Source organism: Helianthus annuus, chromosome 15 (genome assembly GCF_002127325.2).
Source record: "Helianthus annuus cultivar XRQ/B chromosome 15, HanXRQr2.0-SUNRISE, whole genome shotgun sequence".
Taxonomy (NCBI): Eukaryota; Viridiplantae; Streptophyta; class Magnoliopsida; order Asterales; family Asteraceae; genus Helianthus; species Helianthus annuus.
Window position 1 is genome coordinate 125290324 of NC_035447.2, and position 25123 is coordinate 125315446.

The following is a 25123-nucleotide window of genomic DNA, read 5'->3' on the forward strand; positions in this document are numbered from 1 at the left end:
TCCGACCGAGACGCTCGTTTTACTTCCGAATTGTGGCAAGCTATGCACAAATCCTTTGGCTCACGTTTGGACATGAGCACCGCTTATCACCCGCAAACGGATGGGCAGTCTGAACGCACCATCCAAACCCTGGAAGACATGCTTAGAGCATGTGTGATCGATTTTGGCAAGAACTGGGAGAAGCATCTACCGTTGGTGGAATTCTCCTACAACAACAGCTACCACACTAGCATTCAGGCGGCACCTTTTGAGGCATTGTACGGTCGTAAATGCCGATCACCTCTTTGCTGGGCGGAAATAGGTGACAGTCAGCTCACAGGCCCAGAACTAGTGGTAGACACAACAGAAAAGATTTCCCAGATCAGGCAACGCATGGCGGCAGCTCGTGACCGTCAGAAAAGCTACGCCGACAAGCGTAGGAAACCGTTAGAATTCCAGGTCGGGGACCGGGTTCTACTTAAAGTCTCACCCTGGAAGGGTGTGGTCCGTTTCGGTAAACGGGGCAAGCTGAATCCACGGTATGTTGGACCATTCGAAATAACCGAGAAAATCGGTAAGGTTGCTTATAGATTAAACCTGCCTGTAGAGCTGAGTGCAGTACACAACGTTTTTCACGTATCTAACCTGAAGAAGTGTTTGTCGGATGAAACACTTGTAATTCCTTTTAAGGAACTGACAATTGATGAACAGCTACACTTTACTGAGGAACCGATTGAGATCACGGATCGAGAGATCAAAACCCTCAAACGTAGCCAGATACCCCTTGTGCGAGTTCGTTGGAACTCACGGCGCGGCCCAGAGTTTACCTGGGAGCGGGAGGACCAGATGAAGTCCAAGTATCCCCAGTTATTCCCAAACGAAAACCTCAACACTGAAGCTACAACCGAATTTCGGGACGAAATTCCAAACTAACGGGGGGATGATGTGACACCCCGTTGAAACACGCTAGCTTGGCAGTGGCTGCTTCAACTTTCGGGACGAAAGTTCTTAAAACTTGGGGATAATGTGACACTCGAGGTTTTTCCGAACGATCACCTTGTAATATTTTGTGTGTATATAAATATTATTAAATGGAAACGTGATTTTGTGCATGATATGTGATGTATGTATTATATATATATATATATGAGAGCCGAAACCACGACCCGAGACCATGACTCGCAACCGGGCGGTTGCGAGTGGGCCACTCGGTCTCGAGTGGGCCTTTGAGCCGAAACCGGTTTGGGCCGAAACCCCAAGCCCAACCCGAAACCCCCTTAGTCTTATTGACACTTGGTATATAATCCCTCACTTTCCTTCACTTCCTTCATTTTGCACAACACACCAACACACACTTCTCCTATTTTTCTCTCAACAAGAAAACCCTCAAACAACAAACCATTCTCTCCTTCTCTTCTCGGTTCAAGCAAAGATCCCGGACAAGAAACTCGGTCAAGACTATCACTCGGACATACCATCTTCTCGGTTCTCTTTTCTTTGTTTTCGGCTCCTCCTTTCATAACCGGTTAGTACTACCTTTTGTGTTATCTTTTGTGTATAAGATTTATGTGGGTTGAATGAACTAGAAATGCTTGATTAGTAGTATTTTGCATGATTTTTAGGAGGATTTGTGAAGTTTGGTCATATGTGAAAACCCTCATATAACATGTTTAAAGATGGCTAAAGTATAGTGATTTAGGAATGATTATGCCAACCAAAACTATGTTCAAGATCATAAAATGTATGTTTTCTTGTTGTGCATCATGATCTTGTTGTAAATATGTGATTTCGATTCATTAATGTGTGGTTATGTTGAACATGAAAACCCTAGAAATGTATGAAGATAGGATGAACTTGTTGAATGTGGGTTGAATATTTCAAAAATGGCAAAGTTTGATCTAAGATTTCTAATATTCAGATTAGGCAAAGTGTTAGTGAAATATTATTGGTTGTTTCCTATTATGGGCCTGAATTCTTGGTACAATTTGGACTGTCATATCTGCATCATCACGTGTACATGAAAGTGACAGATTACGACTCGCAACGACGGCATTACGACTCGCAACCACAGCATTCCGACTCGAAACCACACCGTTGCGACTCGCAACCAAAGCATGACAAGTCGAAACCACGTGATTGCGACTCGAGACTACGTCGGTTGCGACTCGCAACCACAGCATGATGACTCGAGACCACGGTTACGACTCGCAACCACAGCGTGACAAGCCGAAACCACCTGGTTGCGACTCGAGACCAGCTGGTTGCGAGTGGGCTGTTCATTTTGGTTACTGGGCCCATATGTGTTTAACTTGGACTATCTGTTGACTGGATTATGTGTTGCTGTTGACTGCTTAATTTCTTAGGCCGGCCCAGTAACCCACTGTTTACTTATATGCTTGATACGTGTTAGTTACGTGCCTATATGTGTTTTACGTGAATGCTTGTACACCGAACCTGACCTATACCGGTAACCATGTTAGGACGTGGTGACCAACGTGATTGACAAGTAACCTAAACCTACCGAGCAACCCAAGGTGAGTTCACAACTTAAAAGCATGCGTCCCGGTGGTTTGGGACACGAGACTGACAACCCTATCCCCTGGTAAAAGGGGATACCACTTACATACCTTCCCTAGTTTTTGGGAACAAAACTTACTTTTCCTTCCCGGGTATTGGGAAACCTTTTGGTTAATTACTGTTTATACGGATTGCAACTAACGGCACTAAACGAAACTCTATCACTCAAGTCCCTACTACAAATACCGATTAGTCGCCGGGTTAGGCGAGCGGGTTATTAGTTGATAGCGCTATTTAGGTGTTTACCAGCCTCACACCGTGCCCTGGTTTGGGACGGTCGTGAACTAATGTACTCAGAAATCCGTCAATGATGATAGAACATTGACATCGGGGCATCCTGCGGATACGCAACGGTTACCTAGTGTTCGGTATTGGAAAAACAGTTTAGTCGCTAACTTTTGGGGTAGCTCCCCAGGGCATGTATAAACGGATAAATTAACCGGTGAAACAAAGTTTTTGGTAATTAAAACTGGACAACTAGTGAACTCACTCAGCATTATTGTTGACCCCTTACTGCATGCTTTGCAGGTAACCAGTGACGAAGGAGCTTGCAGCTTGGGGACGTGTAGTGTCTGTTCACCCTTGTGTTGGGTGTCACCTTATTTTGAAACATGAACTTTGTTTTAAACTACTTTACTTATGCTTCCGCTACTTATTACTGTTTTGAATTTAAAACTTTAAACTCTGAACTTAATATTTGCTAAACTTATGGATAGTAAGTATTACTTTTGTTATCAACTTAAGTATTCGGTATAATTGGTGGCTGGATCCTGGTCAGTCACGCCCTCGAAGCGGGTGTTACCCGCAGGTGGATTTTGGGGGTGTGACATGAGTTATCAATTTTGAACCGACAAAATATTTCGGCAGATACCGCTGTGAATGGTATCAGAGCCACGCAGAATTCCTTCGCGGGGGCTCTAGATATTGATAGTGCTTTGCATGAGATTAAGTTTGATAATTTAATTGTATTAAATTTAAACTTTATAAATAATAAAGTTATCATGCTTAGATTAAATCAACAAAGTGATTTACTAGAAAACGAAAATTTAAATTCTGAAGTTGATTTTGATGAAAATTATATATTTGACGAAGATTTTAATTTTAGTAGATATGAATGGACTAGTTCTGACTTTGTATATGATGATACTGATTGGCAATATAATTTATCTTAATGGATAACCATAATTTTAATAAACTAAAAGAAAGTGAAAATTCTTTAAAAATAGATAAAGATTTGATAGAAGTACAAAAAACTATCATATTTTATGGAGAAAATATAATTTTTAGACTAAATAAAATTATGGAACTATTAGACTCTACATGTCCTAATAGGAAAGATAAAGAAAAAATAAGTAGACTACAAGATCCTTTGATCCAACTCTTACAAAATATGAAAATACCTAAGGGTTATAAAGAAAATTAGAAATGAGTTCAGATACGGAAAGTGAAAATAATATAGTCCCTAACATAGAAGATTCAGAGGTAGAGAATTTAATAACTAAAGTAAGAGATATGGAGTTAAATAAAATTTTATAAATATTAAAGTTGGTGAAAATTTTTATATAAATGATACACCTAGTACAAGTAAGGATAAAAATATACCAATAAGAAATGAATCTCAAAGGCCTACTCTAGGATATGATGCAATAAACTCAACAATGAAACAAGAAGATAATTACAAACCATACCAAGTTATGAAAAATGAACCAATTAATCCTTTTGGAATATATTTAGATATAGATTGTGTGAACAGTACTGAAGAAGCAATAGATAAATGTGGGAAACCGCTTTTAGAATAGCAGTTTCTGTTAATAAAATGGACATTGAAACAATAAAAGGATTTTTAGAAAGGACTCTTTTAAACAGTGCTTTAAGATATTGGCAAAACATAAGCCCTGATGCAAAAAGCTATATATTTGAATCAGAAGATCAAAATATAGCAAACATAATAACAAGAGCTGTTGAAACTTTTAGATTAGAGTTTTGTGGGGAAGGTAATATAATAAAAGAACCAGCAACTATACAAAAATATTTGACAGCTTTATTACGTCTACAATTATGTGATATTTGTGAAATTGATAGATATATTTGTGTTTTTCAAGATTATTATTATCATATCTATAACCAAGTACCAGATACATGTAATTATTTACCCTTATTTTTTGCAAAGATACCTGACCCATGGGGGCAAAAACTAATGAATACATATAACCCAGGAACAACTGATACTTTAGGAAAAAGAATAACACATGCTAGAGATAAATTGAGCGAGTGGTGTGGAGATGCCATACTAGCTAAAATGAGTAAAAACTTAAAAAGAAAAATATTTTTATGTTGTAGTAGCCCAAAAATGCCTTTAATGATAGGATGTGTTAGTTCTTTTTACTATGGAAAGATAAAAAGAAAATATAAGAAAAGAAGCCATTTTAGGAAAAGATATTTTAAAAAGTGTAAAACCAAATATTATAAAAGAAAAGGATATAAACAGACTTTTAAGCCTACATATAAAAGAAAACAAAATCCTAAAAAATGTAGATGCTTTATTTGTCATGAGGAAGGACATCTTGCAAATAAGTGTCCTAAAAAGTTTAATAAAAATCTTAAAATATTTGAAATAGATGAGGATATGGAAAAAATGATAGATGAAGGAGAATTCATACAAATTAACGATCTTCATGATATAGATTTTGATGAAAGTATATTTATTTTAACTGAAACTGAAGATACGTCCTCTGAAAATGAATAAATCTGACATAGCTAATACTAGTAAAACAGATAATTTTATAATAGATTGTCAAGAAGAGCAACTAGGAGAATATAAACAAGAAATTTTCATAGATAAGAAAAAATTAAAACAAATACAACATGAAAATTTTTCATTATCGAATTATTTGGGATTTAAAATAAATACTTTACAAAGGTTAGGGATAAAACCAAGAAATCATAATCTATATTATGGATTGAATATTCAGGAACGAGCTTTAGATATTAATATAACATCTAACAAAGTAATGATACCATTGTTGTCTAAAAAAGATATTCACGAAAAACTACAAAAGATAAAGCCTGAAATAAGGAATACTTTGGGATGGGTACACGTTGGAGCTATCCAAATAATAATAAAATCCACCTTTAAAGAAGGTATAGATACCCCTATAGAATTAGCAGTTATGGATAATAGAATCCAAAATAGAGAAGAAGCATGTCTAGGAATACTACGAGGAAATTTGCAATATGGTAAACTAAAGTTTAATATATACCCAAGAATTTCCTATTATATCCAAGACAAAGATTTTGATAAAACTTTAAGTTTGTTACAAGATTTTAAAAGAAAAGATTTCATTAAACAACAAAATAGGCCATATTCTATTACATATGCTATATCATATGTGACAACTCGCATTTTAGGAAATTTCACTATATGTTGATGTAACTCGTTTGAGTGCTACGTGATTAATTGATGTGCTAATTGTAAGTGAATGTATGAGTTCTTATATTATGCGTTATGTGGAAAATACGGATGTATATTATAAATGTTATCGCACAAGAGTCCGGGTCACACACTTTACTTGAATTCCATACTTGGGTTTCAGCCCAAGCCTTTCTCGGCCCAAACAAGTGAGCCCGGCTCACCTCTTGTTACGCATACACACATAACCTTGTGTGTAACTCTCATAATTTTGCTGATAACAAAAACAATCAACCCTAATCCTCTCAAGAACCGACGGCGACCATACCCTCTTCGAAGTCCCTTGCGGATCGCGGCACCAATCCCCTCTTGTTCTAGCATTCGTTCATAGTCCACACACTATCGGTTAGTGATCATGTTCTTTATTCGATTTAGATCCAAGTGTGTTTTTCCTATGTGTTTTGTCACCATGTGTATTGTGTGACATGAGGTTATGATATTTGAATTCCATGGTTGATAAATGTACATATTTGAATCTAGTTAGTGGTAAGTAACATGTTAATGATTGGTGAATCAAATAAATGGATGCGGGATTAGAGGGTTGGTATGAATTACATTGATAATGATCATGAACTAGGGTTTGTGTTAGGAGGATGATTATTGTCTGGGTGTGAATTTGGAGTTATGCTCGTTGAATAATTCACTGTAAATTAGAAGGACGAAAATTAATCATGAGATGATAAATTGGGTATGTTGATTTATGAAACAACTGTTTCGGGTCTTGTGCAATTGATTGTGGAATTGATGGACTAGAATCATGGTAACTGTGTAACTGAATTTGGAGGATTTGGCTTGGTCTCACAAGCTAATCTGATCGCACAAGATTTCTGGTTGACAAAAGGTTGGCCCGGGTGTTGGGTTAAGTCACATAAGTTTATGTTGGGCCCAGCATGAATCGCACAGGCCGGACTCAATCGCACATTTGGGAGGCAGTCGCACAAGCCATTTGGGCTTAGTGCGCTGCTGGGACTTAACACCATTCGGATCGCACAAGGTCACTTGAGTCGCACAAGGCTTGTGGGCCTGAACGTATGGGCCGCACGTTTGAATATATGATGTTTAGCCTGATACACGATGATTGTGTAAGAACTGGCATGTTAATCTGCATGTTGTGAACATGATGTTTAGCCTGATATGTGATATTGTTTATGAACTGGTGTTATAAGCTTTGTGTGTTGAATGATTTGTAACGCCATGTGTTGCCCGATACGTCCTATGTGATGTCATGTGATGAGTGCGTGGTCAGTTGGTAAACGAAAACTGATTGGTATTAATAACCATGTTAGGAGGTGGTTGGTAGATCAATTGTGAACAAGTAATTTTCAATACCGAGCAACCCGAGGTGAGTTCACTACTCTTTTCCAAGCATGCATCCCGGGAAGGGATATCGGGTAATGTTTTCAGGGAAGAACGTCAGATTAATGGGATGTTTGTTATTACTCAGTTTCTATCATATAAGACCCCTTACATTTACCGATTGTTGCCGGTAAGGCAACGAGGTATTTAGTTGATAGCGCTATTAGGTTTGGCACCCTCACACGGGGCCAGAATGGACGGGCGTGAACTAATTACCTTGACCACTTGACCAATGCTTTGATAGAGGCATTGGGGTTTGGGCAAACACATCTAGTAGCCACATACGGTAATCGAGTTAATAACATCATCAAAACAAAACGTTGAACTGTCTTACGCACACAACTGGTAACTAAACGCGTTAACAAAACTTTGAACTCACCAGCGTCGTCTGACACACTTGTCTGCATGCTTGCAGGTCGTTAGATTTATTGTAACACCCCCAAAATTCCACCTGCGGAAACCCCGCGAGGCGTGTTACGCATCAGAGTTCGAGCCACCAATCACATTGAACCAATAATGAATACTTAAATAAAACATGTTATTAATTACCAATAGAAATGCCAAACATGATAATAATTCCCAAAAGTTGTGTAGCGGAAGCATATAATAAATTATTTAGCAGTTGTTTCGTAATAACACTTAAACCAATGTATCAACATAAGATAATACGAAAGCCTCGATCCATGACCACTCCAGCACTCCCAGATAGCAAGTCCATGTTCCAGAGTTAACGACCTACAAGCATGCAACAAGTGTGTCAGACTACGCTGGTGAGTTCAAGGTTTTGTTAACGTGTTGAGTTACCAGATGTATGTTAATACGATTCGATGTTGAGTTACGATGTTGCTCATGTTAGATACCCTAGGGAGTGTGCCCATGTGTATCCGGGGAGTGGTTACCCCTTAACGACTGTTTGCTATGTTGCCATCGTTAGATACCCTAGGGAGTGTGCCCATATGTATCCGAGGAGTGTGCCTCTAACAACCATAGCCATACCCAGATAATTAGTTCACGCCCGTCCTTACGGCCCGGTGTGAGGTTTCCCACCTAATAGCGCTATCAACTAATTACCCCCATTACCCTCCAGGCAATAACCAAAACCGATTAAGTTGTTTACCCAATGTTTCCCTTCCAAACGTTTACTAGTTGTCCCAAACCACCGGGACGCATGCTTGAGAAAATGCAATGAACTCACCTGGGATTGCTCGGCAGGTTGTACCAAAGTTACTTGAATTAAGAATGGTCAATCACGTCCTAACAGGGTTACCATACAAGTCAGGTTTGGTTCAAGTCAAGCACGTGTGATTACACAGAGTTAACACATTACAAACACGCATAGATCATGGCAACACTCTACAGTCAAACATGTGCGATTAGATAAGCCCATTGGCAATCGGCCCAACATGTTGTGCGATCAGCACAACCTTGTGCGATCCACAGCATGTTGTGCGATCCCTATACTTCGGCCCAAATAACAATAACAAGTTCCATTATCATACCGGCCCAAATATTAAATGGACGAATAACAATCTTGTGCGGCTGGGTGGGTTGTGCGATGTGACTTGGGCTTGTTCGGTCCAACATATTAGCGGACAGTTCAGCTTGTGCGACTAAAAGGGTCTTGTGCGATCCGTTACAGGTTGTGCGACTAGAAGATTTGGGCTGCCCGGCCCAACAGTATAACCTAACATCTTGTGCGTGTTGGGCCCTTGTGCGATGGGCACTTGTGTGGCCGGCTTGTGCGATCAGATCAGGTCCCAATTGACCTGATCTTGTGCGATCCATTAGATTATCCGGGACTTGTGGCAATCGGTTATGTATATTATTTGTTTCCAAATTTTCATCAATCACTTAACACAATCAATTCACAGTTTACATCGGTTTCCAAATCAAACCAATTAACATGTTTCTCAACATCCAACAAGCATATCATCGATCAACTAGGGTTTCTATTACGAACTTCATATGAACCCTAACCGGTTTAATCATGATCAAGCATTAAAATCATTCACTCGGATCAACCCTATAACCTAGACATATCATCCGAATTCTTGTGTAACAAACCGGAAATATGACGTTCTAGTCGATTATCATTCATACAGATCCGATTACGATTCATTCAAATCTTAATTCACATAATTAATTCACACCACACTACACTCGATGATAGTTCAATCCGATTATTTTTACCACACACATATGAGCCGATTCATCTTAACATTAATAGCTACAACACAATATCATGCAACCCTATGATAATGATTTCTCAACATGAACGGATTGAATCAAACATATACACACACCCTCATCGATCAAGCATAACAACAAATAACAACAACCACATAAAATACTAACCGGATTAGAGAATGATCTGAAACACTAAGAACTTCGATGATGTGTGCGGCTGCCTTCGAGTTCGTGAGAGAGAGAGAGAGATGAGCTAGGGTTTTGGTGTGTTGTGATTTGATAAAAGTGGGGATTGGTTACAATTCTTTCATGTGTTAACCGGTTAAGAGAGGATGGGCCGCACCCATCACTTGGGCCGCCAATCCATCCGCGTGCAAGTGTAAAGCCCGAATGGACTTGTGCGATCAAGTGGGTGTTATGCGATCGGGCCATTAACATACATACATATTATATACACAATACACGTAACACATCATTCATTAAATCACATAATCTAGTTTACATAAGCACGTATCGTTACACAAAATAGGTTCGAGTTGCGTGTTGTCACAGTATCCCCAACTAAAAAGAAATTTCGTCCCGAAATTTGGTATGCACTCACTAACGTCAGCTATATTGTTCACTAGTTTTCCTGGGGTGTCACATCATCCCCCAATTGAATGGGAATTTCGTCCCGAAATTCACTAGTTGCATCAACATTAAGTTTGCTAGGTTCTGCCTGATCTGGGGGGAACAAATGTGGATACTTAAGTTTCATCTGGTCCTCGCGTTCCCACGTGAACTCTGGACCACGTCTTGAGTTCCAACGAACTCTCACAATCGGTATGCGGCTGTGCTTACGAACTTTAACTTCCCGATCCATAATTTCAATTGGTTCTTCGACAAACTGCAATTTGTCGTCTATCTTCAGCTCTTGAAATGGTACTACTAGTGTTTCATCAACCAAACACTTCTTTAGCTGCGATACGTGAAATACATCATGGACATTACCCAACTCAGCAGGTAATTCCAACCTGTAGGCCACTTTTCCAATTCGTTCTAGAATTTTGAACGGTCCCACATAACGAGGGTTTAGTTTGCCGCGTTTCCCAAAACGCACCACACCCTTCCAGGGTGAAACCTTTAACATAACGCGGTCATTAACTTCAAATTCCAGCGGTTTACTACGCTTGTCAGCGTAGCTTTTCTGACGGTCGCAAGCTGCGGCCATACGGTTTCGGATCTGCACAATGCTTTCTGATGCCTCAAGAACAAACTCAGGGCCTGTGATCTGACTATCACCCACCTCATGCCAACAGAGAGGTGAACGACATTTCCGTCCGTACAGTGCTTCGAACGGAGCTGCCTTAATACTTGAATGGTAGCTGTTGTTGTAGGAGAATTCTATCAACGGTAGGTGCTTCTCCCATCCTTTTCCAAAGTCGAGTACGCATGCCCGAAGCATATCTTCAAGTGTTTGGATGGTGCGCTCGCTGTGATCATCCGTCTGCGGGTGATAAGCGGTACTCATGTCGAGTTGGGAACCAAACGATTTATGCATTGACTGCCATAACTCTGAAGTGAAACGCGGATCTCGGTCTGAAATGATAGAAGTTGGCACCCCATGCCTAGAAACCACTTCCTTAAGATACACTGCTGCCAACTGAGAGAATTTGCCTGTTTCCTTGATTGCTAGGAAATGTGCCGACTTCGTGAGGCGATCAACAATCACCCAAATGGTATCGTTCCCAGCCTGGGTTCGAGGTAGCCCTGTCACGAAATCCATGGCGATCTGTTCCCACTTCCATGTGGGTATCTCTGGTTGCTACAGTAGACCTGAGGGCTTTTGATGTTCCGCCTTGACTTTAGCACAAGTCAAACATTTGCTGACGTAGGTTGCTATATGAGCCTTCATGCTGGGCCACCAGTAGGTAGTTTTCAAGTCGTGGTACATTTTATCTGATCCAGGATGTACAGAGTAGCGTGATTTATGTGCCTCTTCCATTACAAGTTCTCGTAAGTTGCCAAAGAATGGGACCCAAATGCGTCCAGTTACGTAGTAAGCACCGTCTCCCTTTTGTTCTAGTCGTTGTCTCGAGCCACGTAAAGCTTCAGCTCGAACGTTCTCTGGTTTCAACGCTTCTAACTGAGCGTCTCGTATCTAGGAAGGAAGGTTGGACTGGATCGTGAGTTGCAATGCTCGCACACGCCTAGGTGCATTATCCTTTCTGCTGAGGGCGTCAGCTACAACGTTCGCCTTGCCCGGATGATACTTGATGGCACATTCATAATCGTTCAATAATTCCACCCATCGTCGTTGTCGCATATTCAATTCTTTCTGGTCGAAGATGTGTTGGAGACTCCTATGGTCGGTGTAGATAGTTCATTTGGTACCGTACAGATAGTGCCTCCAGATCTTCACCGCAAATACCACCGCTCCTAACTCCAAGTCGTGTGTCGTATAGTTCTTCTCGTGCACCTTCAGCTGTCGAGAAGCATAAGCTATTACCTTCTCACGTTGCATTAACACGCAACCGAGACCCTGAATTGACGCGTCACAATATACCACAAAATCTTCGGTGCCCTCTGGTAAAGACAAGATTGGTGCACTGCAAAGTCTCTGTTTCAGAACTTGGAAAGCCTCTTCCTGCTTCGTTCCCTAAGAGTACGTCGTGTTCTTCTGTGTCAGCGAGGTGAGAGGTTGCGCGATTTTCGAGAAATCTTTAATGAACCTTCGATAGTATCCAGCGAGACCAAGAAATTGGCGCACCTCAGACGGAGTTCTTGGTGCCGCCCAATTCTTAACTGCATCCACCTTCGCAGGATCCACATGTATCCCTTTCTCGTTAACAACGTGCCCAAGGAAATGAACTTCTCGAATCCAAAAGTCGCACTTAGAAAATTTCGCATACAGCTGTTCCCTTCTCAAAAGTTCCAAGATGAGACGTAGGTGGCGCTCGTGATCTTCCTTGTTCTTGGAATAGACTAAGATGTCGTCAATAAACACTATAACAAACTCGTCGAGATATGGCTTACATACGCGGTTCATGAGATCCATGAAAACCGCTGGTGCATTGGTCAATCCAAACGGCATGACCAAAAACTCATAGTGTCCGTAGCGCGTTCGAAAAGCAGTCTTGGGAACATCCTCTTCCCTAACCCTTACCTGGTGATAGCCCGATCTTAAGTCGATCTTTGAATAGAAACTTGACCCTTGCAACTGGTCAAACAAGTCGTCGATGCGTGGTAACGGATAGCGGTTCTTAATGGTCACCTTGTTGAGCTCTCGATAATCAATACACATGCGGAATGACCCATCTTTCTTCTTTACAAACAGCACTGGGGCTCCCCAGGGCGAAGAACTGGGTCGAATAAAGCCCCTGTCCAACAACTCTTGCAGTTGATTAGACAGTTCCTGCAACTCTCCAGGTGCTAACCGGTATGGGGCTCGAGCAATCGGAGCCGCTCCCGGCGCAAGATCAATCTGAAATTCTACTTGACGATGAGGAGGTAACCCTGGTAGCTCCTCTGGGAACACATCAGCGAATTCTCGCACCACTGGTAGATCCTCGATCTTACTCTCTTCAGGTTGAGCGTTGGTAACTAACGCTAACAGCGCAGGATACCCCTTTTGTAGATACTGCTGTGCACGCAGGGCCGTGATAATCCCAACCATCGTCCCACTACGATGCCCTTGAACTAACAGTGACTCCCTATCAGGGAGAGGAATACGCACAACTTTCTCCTTACACAAAATTTCCGCTTGGTGCTTGGACAACCAATCCATCCCTACCACTATGTCAAAACTACCGAGTGTGACGGGAAGGAGGTCAATGTCAAACACCTGACCCACGAGATCTAGTTTGCATCCAAAAAGGACATTCGAGGCTTCTATCGTTTTACCATCTGCTAGTTCTACTACTTGTTTAACTTCTAAAGGTGTTGGGGTTATCCCTAATCGTTGACTAAACTCTAGGGACACGTAACTCCAATCGGCACCCGAATCAAATAATACAGAAGCAATACGATTGTTAACAGGAAACGTACCAGTTACAACGTTGCCGTCATTCCTGGCATCTCCTGCTCCAAGCTGGAACACTCTGCCTCGAGCACCATTTCCCCCATTATTGCCGTTGTTGTTGTTGTTGTTTCCAGCATTGTTGTTATTTGGGCGGTTGTTGTCGTTAGCGTTCTGGTTTAACTGAGGGCAATCCCGCTTAAAGTGACCCTCGTCACCACACTGATAGCACCCCTTCCTGAAACCCTGGTTCTGCTGGAGTGGTTGTCCCTGTTGTCTCTGATTCTGCTGGTTTTGTTGCTGCTGGTGTTTGGGCTGTGGGGCCCTACAATCCCTGGCCTCATGGCCCGCCTTACCATACCTGTTACACATCCGACTACACGCCCCGAAATGATGATAGCCACACTTGTTACATCGTGGCTTTTTCGCTGCATACGAACCCTGGCTGTGGCCACTTCCCTGGCCTTGGTTGACGGAAGACGATTGGCTGATGCTGTGGTTGTTGTTTTTGTCTGGCCTTTTCTGAGTATGACCAGCACTGGATGCTTTGTCGTAGTCGCTCCACTTTCGTTTGTTATCATTAGCAGTTGTAGTAGCAGTGGGTGCCGCAGCAGCAGTGGCTGAAATGCGCGGGGGTAACGAATTGCTCTCAACCTCATGGTCCACAATCTTATGAGTCAGTCGAACAATTTGTGTTAAATCATTGAGATGCGCTGCAGTAACCAGACTCTTCACACGAGGAGGCAACCCTTTGATGAATAACTCAATCCTCCGAGACATAGGCCGGGACAAGTTTGGGCACATGTCGGCCAGTTCATACGATCGCTTCACATACGCTTCGACTTCAGATCCAACCATCTTCAAGTCGTAGTACTCGTTTTCCAACTTCTGGACCTCATCCCGAGGACAGTACTCCTCCCTGATCAGTTCTTTAAAGTCTTCCCAGGTTGTGGCATTCGCTGCCTCGATGCCCAACAACTGTACCTGGGCGTTCCACCATGTTAGGGCACCATCCGCCAAGGTACCCGCAGCATATTTCACCCTGTCCCCAGCGGGACAGTTACAGATAGCAAACACAGACTCTGCTTTCTCGAACCATCTCAGAAGTCCCACAGCCCCTTCAGTCCCGGTGAAGGTCTGTGGCTTACAGTCCATAAACATTTTGAATGTGCACGCAGGCTGGTTAGGTTGTGGTTGCGCTTGCTGGCCTAAATAACGGGAGGAAACACATTATAGGAATGAAAAGACGTGTACGTGGTATAAGAGTAAAGAGTACTTGGTACGTTCCGTACCAGCTTGATAGGCTGCTAAAGCCTCAGCTACACGGGTATTGATTAGGTCAGTCAACTCAGCCTGAGTCATGTTGATGTTGCCACGTCCGTGTCCTCGTCCACTCATGATTCCATATATGGAAATGAACCGATTCAGGAAATCGAAACGAGATGGAAATCAAGTATCATATTCGTATCTACGTACTACCAAGTTTACACGTAGTAAGGCAGAACCCTTCTCACGCTCGATAAGCCTCACTGGGACTTGCATGCACCCCACGTTATTATTAAGTGTGCACCCATAATAATAAGGCAATTTGCATGCTTATCTCAGTGCCTCTTAGCTTGCGCTCAAAGTTTCCCCCGTTCAAACAACACAACAGATGGTATCACAGGTCTATGGTTCACATGAGTCGAAGGGTAGTGTCACACTATCAAGTCACTATGGTGTATAATGTTTCAGTTCATATACGTTGTGAGTGTGTGACTGCTAAGCAAGTAATGTATAAAGTGAGAGAGAGACGAACCTTGCAATCTGGAGCTGAGTGTCATGATCGATTTTCGAAGTTGTTCGGTTATAGTCTGGTTTTACAAAACGTTTTAAAACCTAGTTCACTATAACCAGTGGCTCTGATACCAACTGTAACACCCCCAAAATTCCACCTGCGGAAACCTCGCGAGGCGTGTTACGCATCAGAGTTCGAGCCACCAATCACATTGAACCAATAATGAATACTTAAATAAAACATGTTATTAATTACCAATAGAAATGTCAAACATGATAATAATTCCCAAAAGTTGTGTAGCGGAAGCATATAATAAATTATTTAGCAGTTGTTTCGTAATAACACTTAAACCAATGTATCAACATAAGATAATACGAAAGCCTCGATCCATGACCACTCCAGCACTCCCAGATAGCAAGTCCATGTTCCAGAGTTAACGACCTACAAGCATGCAACAAGTGTGTCAGACTACGCTGGTGAGTTCAAGGTTTTGTTAACGTGTTGAGTTACCAGATGTATGTTAATGCGATTCGATGTTGAGTTACGATGTTGCTCATGTTAGATACCCTAGGGAGTGTGCCCATGTGTATCCGGGGAGTGGTTACCCCTTAACGACTGTTTGCTATGTTGCCATCGTTAGATACCCTAGGGAGTGTGCCCATATGTATCCGAGGAGTGTGCCTCTAACAACCATAGCCATACCCAGATAATTAGTTCACGCCCGTCCTTACGGCCCGGTGTGAGGTTTCCCACCTAATAGCGCTATCAACTAATTACCCCCATTGCCCTCCAGGCAATAACCAAAACCGATTAAGTTGTTTACCCAATGTTTCCGTTCCAAACGTTTACTAGTTGTCCCAAACCACCGGGACGCATGCTTGAGAAAATGCAATGAACTCACCTGGGATTGCTCGGCAGGTTATACCAAAGTTACTTGAATTAAGAATGGTCAATCACGTCCTAACAGGGTTACCATACAAGTCAGGTTTGGTTCAAGTCAAGCACGTATGATTACACAGAGTTAACACATTACAAACACGCATAGATCATGGCAACACTCTACAGTCAAACATGTGCGATTAGATAAGCCCATTGGCAATCGGCCCAACATGTTGTGCGATCAACACAACCTTGTGCGATCCACAGCATGTTGTGCGATCCCTATACTTCGGCCCAAATAACAATAACAAGTTCCATTAACATACCGGCCCAAATATTAAATGGACGAATAACAATCTTGTGCGGCTGGGTGGGTTGTGCGATGTGACTTGGGCTTGTTCGGCCCAACATATTAGCGGACAGTTCAGCTTGTGCGACTAAAAGGGTCTTGTGCGATCCGTTACAGGTTGTGCGACTAGAAGATTTGGGCTGCCCGGCCCAACAGTATAACCTAACATCTTGTGCGTGTTGGGCCCTTGTGCGATGGGCACTTGTGTGGCTGGCTTGTGCGATCAGATCAGGTCCCAATTGACCTGACCTTGTGCGATCCATTAGATTATCCGGGACTTATGGCAATCGGTTATGTATATTATTTGTTTCCAAGTTTTCATCAATCACTTAACACAATCAATTCACAGTTTACATCGGTTTCCAAATCAAACCAATTAACATGTTTCTCAACATCCAACAAGCATATCATCGATCAACTAGGGTTTCTATTACGAACTTCATATGAACCCTAACCGGTTTAATCATGATCAAGCATTAAAATCATTCACTCGGATCAACCCTATAACCTAGACATATCATCCGAATTCACTCGGATCAACCCTATAACCTAGACATATCATCCGAATTCTTGTGTAACAAACCGGAAATATGACGTTCTAGTCGATTATCATTCATACAGATCCGATTACGATTTATTCAAATCTTAATTCACATAATTAATTCACACCACACTACACTCGATGATAGTTCAATCCGATTATTTTTACCACAAACATATGAGCCGATTCATCTTAACATTAATAGCTACAACACAATATCATGCAACCCTATGATAATGATTTCTCAACATGAACGGATTGAATCAAACATATACACACACCCTCATCGATCAAGCATAACAACAAATAACAACAACCACATAAAATACTAACCGGATTAGAGAATGATCTGAAACACTAAGAACTTCGATGATGTGTGCGGCTGCCTTCGAGTTCGTGAGAGAGAGAGAGATGAGCTAGGGTTTTGGTGTGTTGTGATTTGATAAAAGTGGGGATTAGTTACAATTCTTTCATGTGTTAACCGGTTAAGAGAGGATGGGCCGAACCCATCACTTGGGCCGCCAATCCATCCGCGTGCAAGTGTAAAGCCCGAATGGACTTGTGCGATCAAGTGGGTGTTATGCGATCGGGCCATTAACATACATACATATTATATACACAATACACGTAACACATCATTCATTAAATCACATAATCTAGTTTACATAAGCACGTATCGTTACACAAAATAGGTTCGAGTTGCGTGTTGTCACATTTATGATTATGGACTTGCTATCTGGGAGCACTGGAGTGGTCATGGATCGAGGCTTTTGGACACTCACTTATTGATTATGAACACATGTTTTGGAAACTCTTGAAATACTATTTACATTGCGCTTCCGCTAAATACTTATTTTGGTTTAACCCTTGACTTAGAATTATATTTTGAAATGAATGGAATGTCTTTACTAAATATACTTGGTTCGATATTATTAGTGGCTTAGATCCTGGAACGTTACACGCCCCGCGGTGTTCCCGCATGTGGTATTTTGGGGGTGTGACATCATATGCTATATCAAATACCCACCATTCTGATTGTTTTAGTATAAAAGATACTATAGATTTTCCTTTTTTGTTTAATGAAGTATGCCAAATACAAATACCAACCCTACCTAAAATTGAAGAAATAGATTCAAGACCATTAAGTCTTGATTTACAAGATAAACCAATTCTATTAACTAACCAGATCACCCCTAGGTTATCCTTTTCAAATAAAGGTGTAGTTAGTCATCCCCTTGCAAGGAAAATCTAAATAAAAGAAGAATATTTCAATGGAAAGAAATTCTCTCATATAAATATACTAATAGATACAGGTGCAAATGGAAATTATATAAATCACAAACTATGTGACCATTTGCAAAAATATCCGTTAGAAGAACCTCACCAATATATTAACTTTAATGGTGAGTTACATGAAATAAATGAAGCCATAGAAACTATAATTAAATTTGGTGAAGAAAAAATTCCATTAAGATTGTTAATAGGTAATGAAGATGAAAATGATACATTAGAAATTATGCTAGGATTAACCTTTTTAGAAAATGTTAAACCTTATCAAATAACCTCTTATGGGTTAAAAATCACATATAATGATAAGATGATATATATACCAAAATGACAAGTCCTAAAAGTATATACATCCCTATAGGAATAACATATAAAGATTATAAAGCTGAATACTTTGCTGCTTATATAGATAGTGGATCAGGGTAATGCATATGTAAACCTGATTGCTTTCCAATAGAATATCATGAAGATTTAACACCTTGTAACGGTGTTAGTTCTTCAAAAGATATAATCCCTCTGAGAAGAGGAGTAAAAAATCCAACAATATTAATAGGATCATATATGGTTAAATGTCCACCATTTTATTTTTATAATTCAGGATCAGATGTACTATCAGGAAATGATTTCCTAGAAAGATTTAACAAAATAACTTTTGATATAATAGCATATCAAATAATATTAAAAACACCATGTCACCACTTGATAGTTGTAAAAAGAATAAAAAATGCATATGGTAGAAAATTCCCAATTAATTTTACAACACGCGCAAGCCGGCGTGGTGATTTAGGATACAAACAAAAACCCAAACTTGAGAAAGGTATACCAATTTTGGAATATTATCCAGAAGAACCACTAGATTACCAAGTAAATTTAAGAAACTTAGATAACCACATAGAAAATATAAAATATAAGTTAAGACAGGGTTATACGGATAATCCATTACAATTTTGGAATAAAAATCAAATAACAGCAAAATTAGAAATGAAAGACAAAGATAAAGAAATTAGAGTAAAGCCTATGAGATATAATCCAGAAGACCGGAAAGAATTTAGCTCCCAGATAAAAGAGCTCCTGGATTTAAAATTAATCAAAGCTAGTCATAGCCTTCATAGTTCTCCTGCATTCATGGTAAGAAAACATGCAGCAATTAAGAGAGGTAAGCCTAGGATGGTGATAAATTATAAAAAAATTAAATGATAATACTGTTTTTGATGGATATTTTTTACCTCATAAAGAAAGTCTAATAAATTGGACAAGAAATAAGAAGATATTTTCTAAGTTTGATTGTAAAAGTGGATTTTGGCAAATAAAAATGCATCCTGATAAGCTTTTTCTACTCCTCAAGGGCAATATGAATGGCTTGTAATGCCTTTTGGTTTAAAAAATGCACCAGAAATATTCCAAAGGAAAATGGATATAATATTCAAAGATTATGATTTTATTTTTGTTTACAGATGATATTTTAATTTTATCAGACAATGTTAATTTGCATCTAAAACATCTTGATATTTTTGCAGATTTATGTATAAAACATGGGTTAGCCTTATCCGAAAAGAAAACTAGTCTATTACAAGAGAAAATAGACTTTTTAGGGATGAAAATAGATGGAAAGGGAATAGAACTCCAAAGTCACATTCTTGAAAGCTAGTCATAGCCCTCATAGTTCTCCTAGGCGCTCTTTTATTAATTTTAAATCCAGGAGCTCTTTTATCTGGGAGCTAAATTCTTTCCCGTCTTCTGCATTATATCTCATAGGCTTTACTCTAATTTCTTTATCTTTGTCTTTCATTTCTAATTTTGCTGTTATTTGATTTTTATTCCAAAATTGTAATGGATTATCCGTATAACACTGTCTTAACTTATATTTTATATTTTCTATGTGGTTATCTAAGTTTCTTAAATTTACTTGGTAATCTAGTGGTTCTTCTGGATCATATTCCAAAATAATAATAATAATAATAATAATAATAATAATAATAATAATAATAATAATAATAATAATAATAATAATAATAATAATAATAATAATAATAAGAGTTAATTACATAAATGGGTCCTGTGGTTTATAGCTAGTTTCTCCTTTAGGTACTAACTTTTTTTGTAACAGGTTTAGGTTCTATTGTTTCAATTTTGTAACACCTTTGGGTATTAACACCAAAAAATGACTAAAATACCCCTGCATTTTTTTAAGTTTATCAATGTAACACATTGGGGTACTAACACCTAATTTTATTTAAGTTTAAATCAATTTTAAAAAATATATTTATTTTTTTATTTTCATCTTTTTATTATATCTCTTAATTAACATAAAATCTATTTATTTTTTTTATTTTTATATTTTATTAAATTTCTTATTTAACATAAAATCTACTAGTTACACCAGTATTTTTATAATAGATTTTTTAAAATAAAATCTACTAGCTATATAGTTTTATGTAAATTGAATTTCTTACTCGTTTTAATGCAATGACGTACCAAAGTTATGTGCGATGATGTCGAATTAGTATTTGGTATGGAATAAGATTTCAATGATATCGAATTCGATTTCAATGACATCGAATTCTATTTCAATTATTATGCAAATTTACATTTCCGATTTTTTTAATTCAACGATTTTTAGTGCTGCTATCGATTTGTAGTATATGCAATGGTTTTTATTATATGGTATCTCTTTTTCAATGCATCGAATTAGTATATGGTATCGAACCAGGTTACATTTGATTTTTGGATCAATTATGGTTGGGTATGTTGCTACATCGAATTATATACCCAATATGTTGCTACATCGAATTATATATATTATTATTTTTGGATCAATTAGGGCGAATCCATTGATTCTAAATAACTTTATCATATTACTACCACTTTATTCGTAAATAAAGTCAAAGAGACCATATAATTATTTTTGGCATCTTGCCTTGATAGTCATTTATCGGTATTTTTTTTAATTTATCTGAATGACGGAATTTTGTATGATTTTAATTTTTTACGTTAAAAGTAGTTGTGAAATAATAATACATATAATTCGATGTAGCGACATACCCAACCATAATTGTGAAATAATTCGATATTTTGAAATCTTATTTCATACCAAATACTAATTCGACATCATCGCACGAAACCTTGGTACGTCATTGCATTAAAACGGGTAAGAAATTTAATTTACATAAAACTATATAGCTAGTAGATTTTATTTAAAAAATCTATTTAAAAAAAATACTGGTGTAACTAGTAGATTTTATGTTAAATAAGAAATTTAATAAAAATATGAAAATAAAAAAATAAATAGATTTTATGTTAATTAAGAGATATAATAAAAAGACGAAAATAAAAAAAATAAATAGATTTTGTAAAATTGATTTAAACTTAAATAAAATTAGGTGTTAGTACCCAAATGTGTTACATTGATAAACTTAATAAAATGAAGGGGTATTTTAGTCATTTTTTGGTGTTAATACCCAAAGGTGTTACAAAATTGAAACCATAGAACCTAAACCTGTTACAAAAAAAAAGTTAGTACCTAAAGGCGAAACTAGCTACAAACCACAGGACCCATTTGTGTAATTAACTCTAATAATAATAATAATAATAATAATAATAATAATAATAATAATAATAATAATAATAATAATAATAATAATAATAATAATAATAATAATAATAATAATAATAATAAAGAATAGCCGTATAGCATTTCATTAGCGGCTAATTCTAACACAAGCGGGTTACTTTTCACAATTGCTAAATGGTAGTTAAACTCACCCGAATGGAGATTGAGTACGGGCGAACTTAAACCACTTGTACGTGCAAGTAAACCCAAACAATACTAACTACTACTCAAACTATGCTAAAACAACACAAAGACGACGCGAAACACTAAACTAGACTCAATGTACACTACCCCCCATCGGCACTTTTAATTGTCCCAATTAAGAGCCAAAGTGTCGAACAAATGACATTGAAGTCCAATCCGCGCTTGAAATTAGTTTGCTCTTTAGTAGTTTTTAAAACAAATTAAAGGAGGTTTCTTTCGTATGCAAAAATTTAGTTTTAAAACGCAAGATTGAAACTTCAAATGTCAATGTATCATACCAAACCAACCCACAATCAAATGCAATCGCTTCCCAAAATAATATTACCCGAAACCATGTATCAGAATGCAAGTAAAATCGTATTTGTCTACTAAACGCCAAACCAAACCCATCCGCAACCTTTACCATACAAGACACTTTTGACCACCAAGAGACCAACAGACGCAACTAACGGACTCTAACCCACTAATATAAATTCCACTACTGAGATACTCACATAACACTACAAAACAAGACAAACAAACCTGACTCAAACAAAAACTTGACACATAATGGACTCACCATCACTAAACAGGGAATCAACTTAAACCATGACTCGATACACAAAACTCCCAAGCACTTAATTCACTGACTATTGACTCGACACAAGTTATTCTAATACACTGACTCCAATAGAAACACTGAAAACCCACTCGAACAGCTCAAGACAATGGACTCTACTCAATCTAACTAGCGACTCAACACACACCAGGACCGACCAAACATCACTCACATCGAAACAACTCAAACCGAAACTCGAGAAGACCCGACGAGAATGAACTCGACACTAACAACTGTGAAAGCAACTTTAAACAGCAAATACACAAGAAAGTGAGCAAGAACCATACCTGAATCGATGAATTATGCGAGAAAAGATGAATTTTTTTAGGTGAGTTAGGTCCCGAATCGCAGCTACGTGACGGACGGATGTTAAATATGTGATGGGGGTCTTGTTCGTGGTGTAATTCCGATCACGTGGGTGTAATTTTGGGTAAAAATGGTGAGGTTTAAGGGAATTAATGGAGGAAAGATGGTGGTTGAGGGGTTTCGGCGGTGGGGGTATGAGATGAAAGGGTTTTGTTGCATTTGGGAATAACTGGGAAATCAAGGTCTTTATGCGACCTGTTTAATGGTTGCGTCGCGCGACGAGTAGTGTAGTGGCCCATGGCATAGCGCCACGCTAGGGGTCAGGTCCAAAGGTTCAGCTTTTGGGAGGGTTCATTGCGTTTTAAAAGGTTCAAATTGGTTTTATTGACCCACATGGTGGCGCTGCGCCACCAGGTGTTGTGCTTGGTGGTGGCGCGACGCGAGGCTCGATTTTTAACAGAAAGTTGCGTGAATTTTCAAGTTTTAGCCTTAGAAAATTTTTCTAACTCTTACCCAACCTTCCCCAAACCATCCCAAAATTTTTCTAAGTATGGGACTTACCTGGGGTGACTTTTTCTTCGTATTTTCAGCTCTTCAAAGGTACATTTCCTGCAAATTTTCTCAAACACACGAAATACAAACACGAAAAACTATGAGAAATACGAAAAATAACGAAATTTATAAACGGTACATACTCTACAAACGAAGCTTTTGCAACTCAATGCTCGGTGAAGGTAGGTAGGTCCTCTAGAGGAATTTCTTCCTCTTCGGTAGTATCAATGGGACCTCCCAAGTAATGCTTCAAGTGATGATCGTTTACTTTCCACACACCTTTGTCGACTTCATCGTACAACTCAACTGTAACGTATGGAAACACCTCCTTTACCACATACGGTCTACTCCATCTTGATTTTAACTTCCCTGCTATCAATTTCAACCTTGAATTGAATAGGAGCACTTTATCACCTACCTTAAACTCCTTCAATCCTCGCAACCTCCTATCATGCAACGCCTTAGTTTTTTCCTTGATACTCCAAGATCGTTCATAGGCGGCATCCCTCAAAGCTTCCAACTCATGAATTTGGAAGAATCTCCTTCTAGCGGCTTCGGTAAGGTCAAGGTTAACTATTTTCAAAGCCCATAAAGCTCTATTCTCTAACTCTACCGGAAGATGACATGCTTTACATATACAATCATGAAGGGTGTCGTTCCTAACAGTCTCTTATAGGCGGTGCGGAATGCCCACAAAACGTCGTCGAGCTTTTCCGACCAATCCTTTCTACTTTTTCCTACCGTTTTCTCTAAGATTCTCTTCACCCCTCGGTTAGCATTCTCTACTTGGCCACTAGTTTGCGGGTGGTATGCGGTGGAAAGACGATGAGTGACATCGTAGCGAGCAAGTGCTTTTTCCATGGCGGAATTGCAAGAATGCGTACCACGGTCACTTATTATGGCCTTAGGAACTCCAAAACGTGTGAATAACTTTTTAAGGAACCTCGCCACCACTCGGGCATCATTAGTATGCAAAGCTTGAGCTTCCACCCACTTTGAGACATAGGCAATGGCCACGAGGATGTACCTATACCCACTCGAAGATGGGAAAGGTCCCATGAAGTCAATGCCCCAAACGTAGAAGATTTCAAGAACTTAGATGGGATTTTGGGGCATTTCATCCTTGGATGAGATGTTGCCGGTATGTTGGCAACGGTCACATGTCCTAACAAACTCTACGGCATCCTTAACTACCGTTGGCCAATAGAAACCACTATCAAATACCTTTTGTGCTGTCACATTTGGGCCGTGATGGCCTCCCGTTAAACCTTCGTGCACATGTCTATGGATGTTTAAACCATCCTCCTTTGAAACACACCTTCTAATTACGCTATCTCCACCTATCCTTAGGGCTGTAAACGAACCGAACGAACACGGACAATGCTTTGTTCGTGTTCGTTCGTTAAGGAAATAAATGTGTTCACGAACGGTTCATAAACACTTACCGAACGAGAT

The 25123-nt window shown here is 39.3% G+C and overlaps 1 protein-coding gene across 1 annotated transcript; it reads right to left on the reverse strand.

Moving 5' to 3' along the window:
• Positions 1-23834: 23834 nt before the first annotated feature.
• Positions 23835-24727, reverse strand: LOC110914171. The gene is made up of 2 exons (XM_022158983.1): positions 24400-24727; positions 23835-24295 (listed from the first exon to the last, which is right to left on the reverse strand). Exons 1-2 carry the CDS (start codon positions 24725-24727, stop codon positions 23835-23837), a joined length of 789 nt encoding a protein of 262 aa, XP_022014675.1.
• Positions 24728-25123: the final 396 nt, after the last annotated feature.

Bases quoted from the DNA above. Each gene is read 5' to 3' on its own strand.
- LOC110914171 (XM_022158983.1), bottom strand. From the start codon at position 24,727: ATGGGACCTTTCCCATCTTCGAGTGGGTATAGGTACATCCTCGTGGCC. The intron at 24,296-24,399 runs GTAGAAAGGATT...GTATATGTAAAG, and splicing joins AGAGAAAACGGTAGGAAAAA to CATGTCATCTTCCGGTAGAG.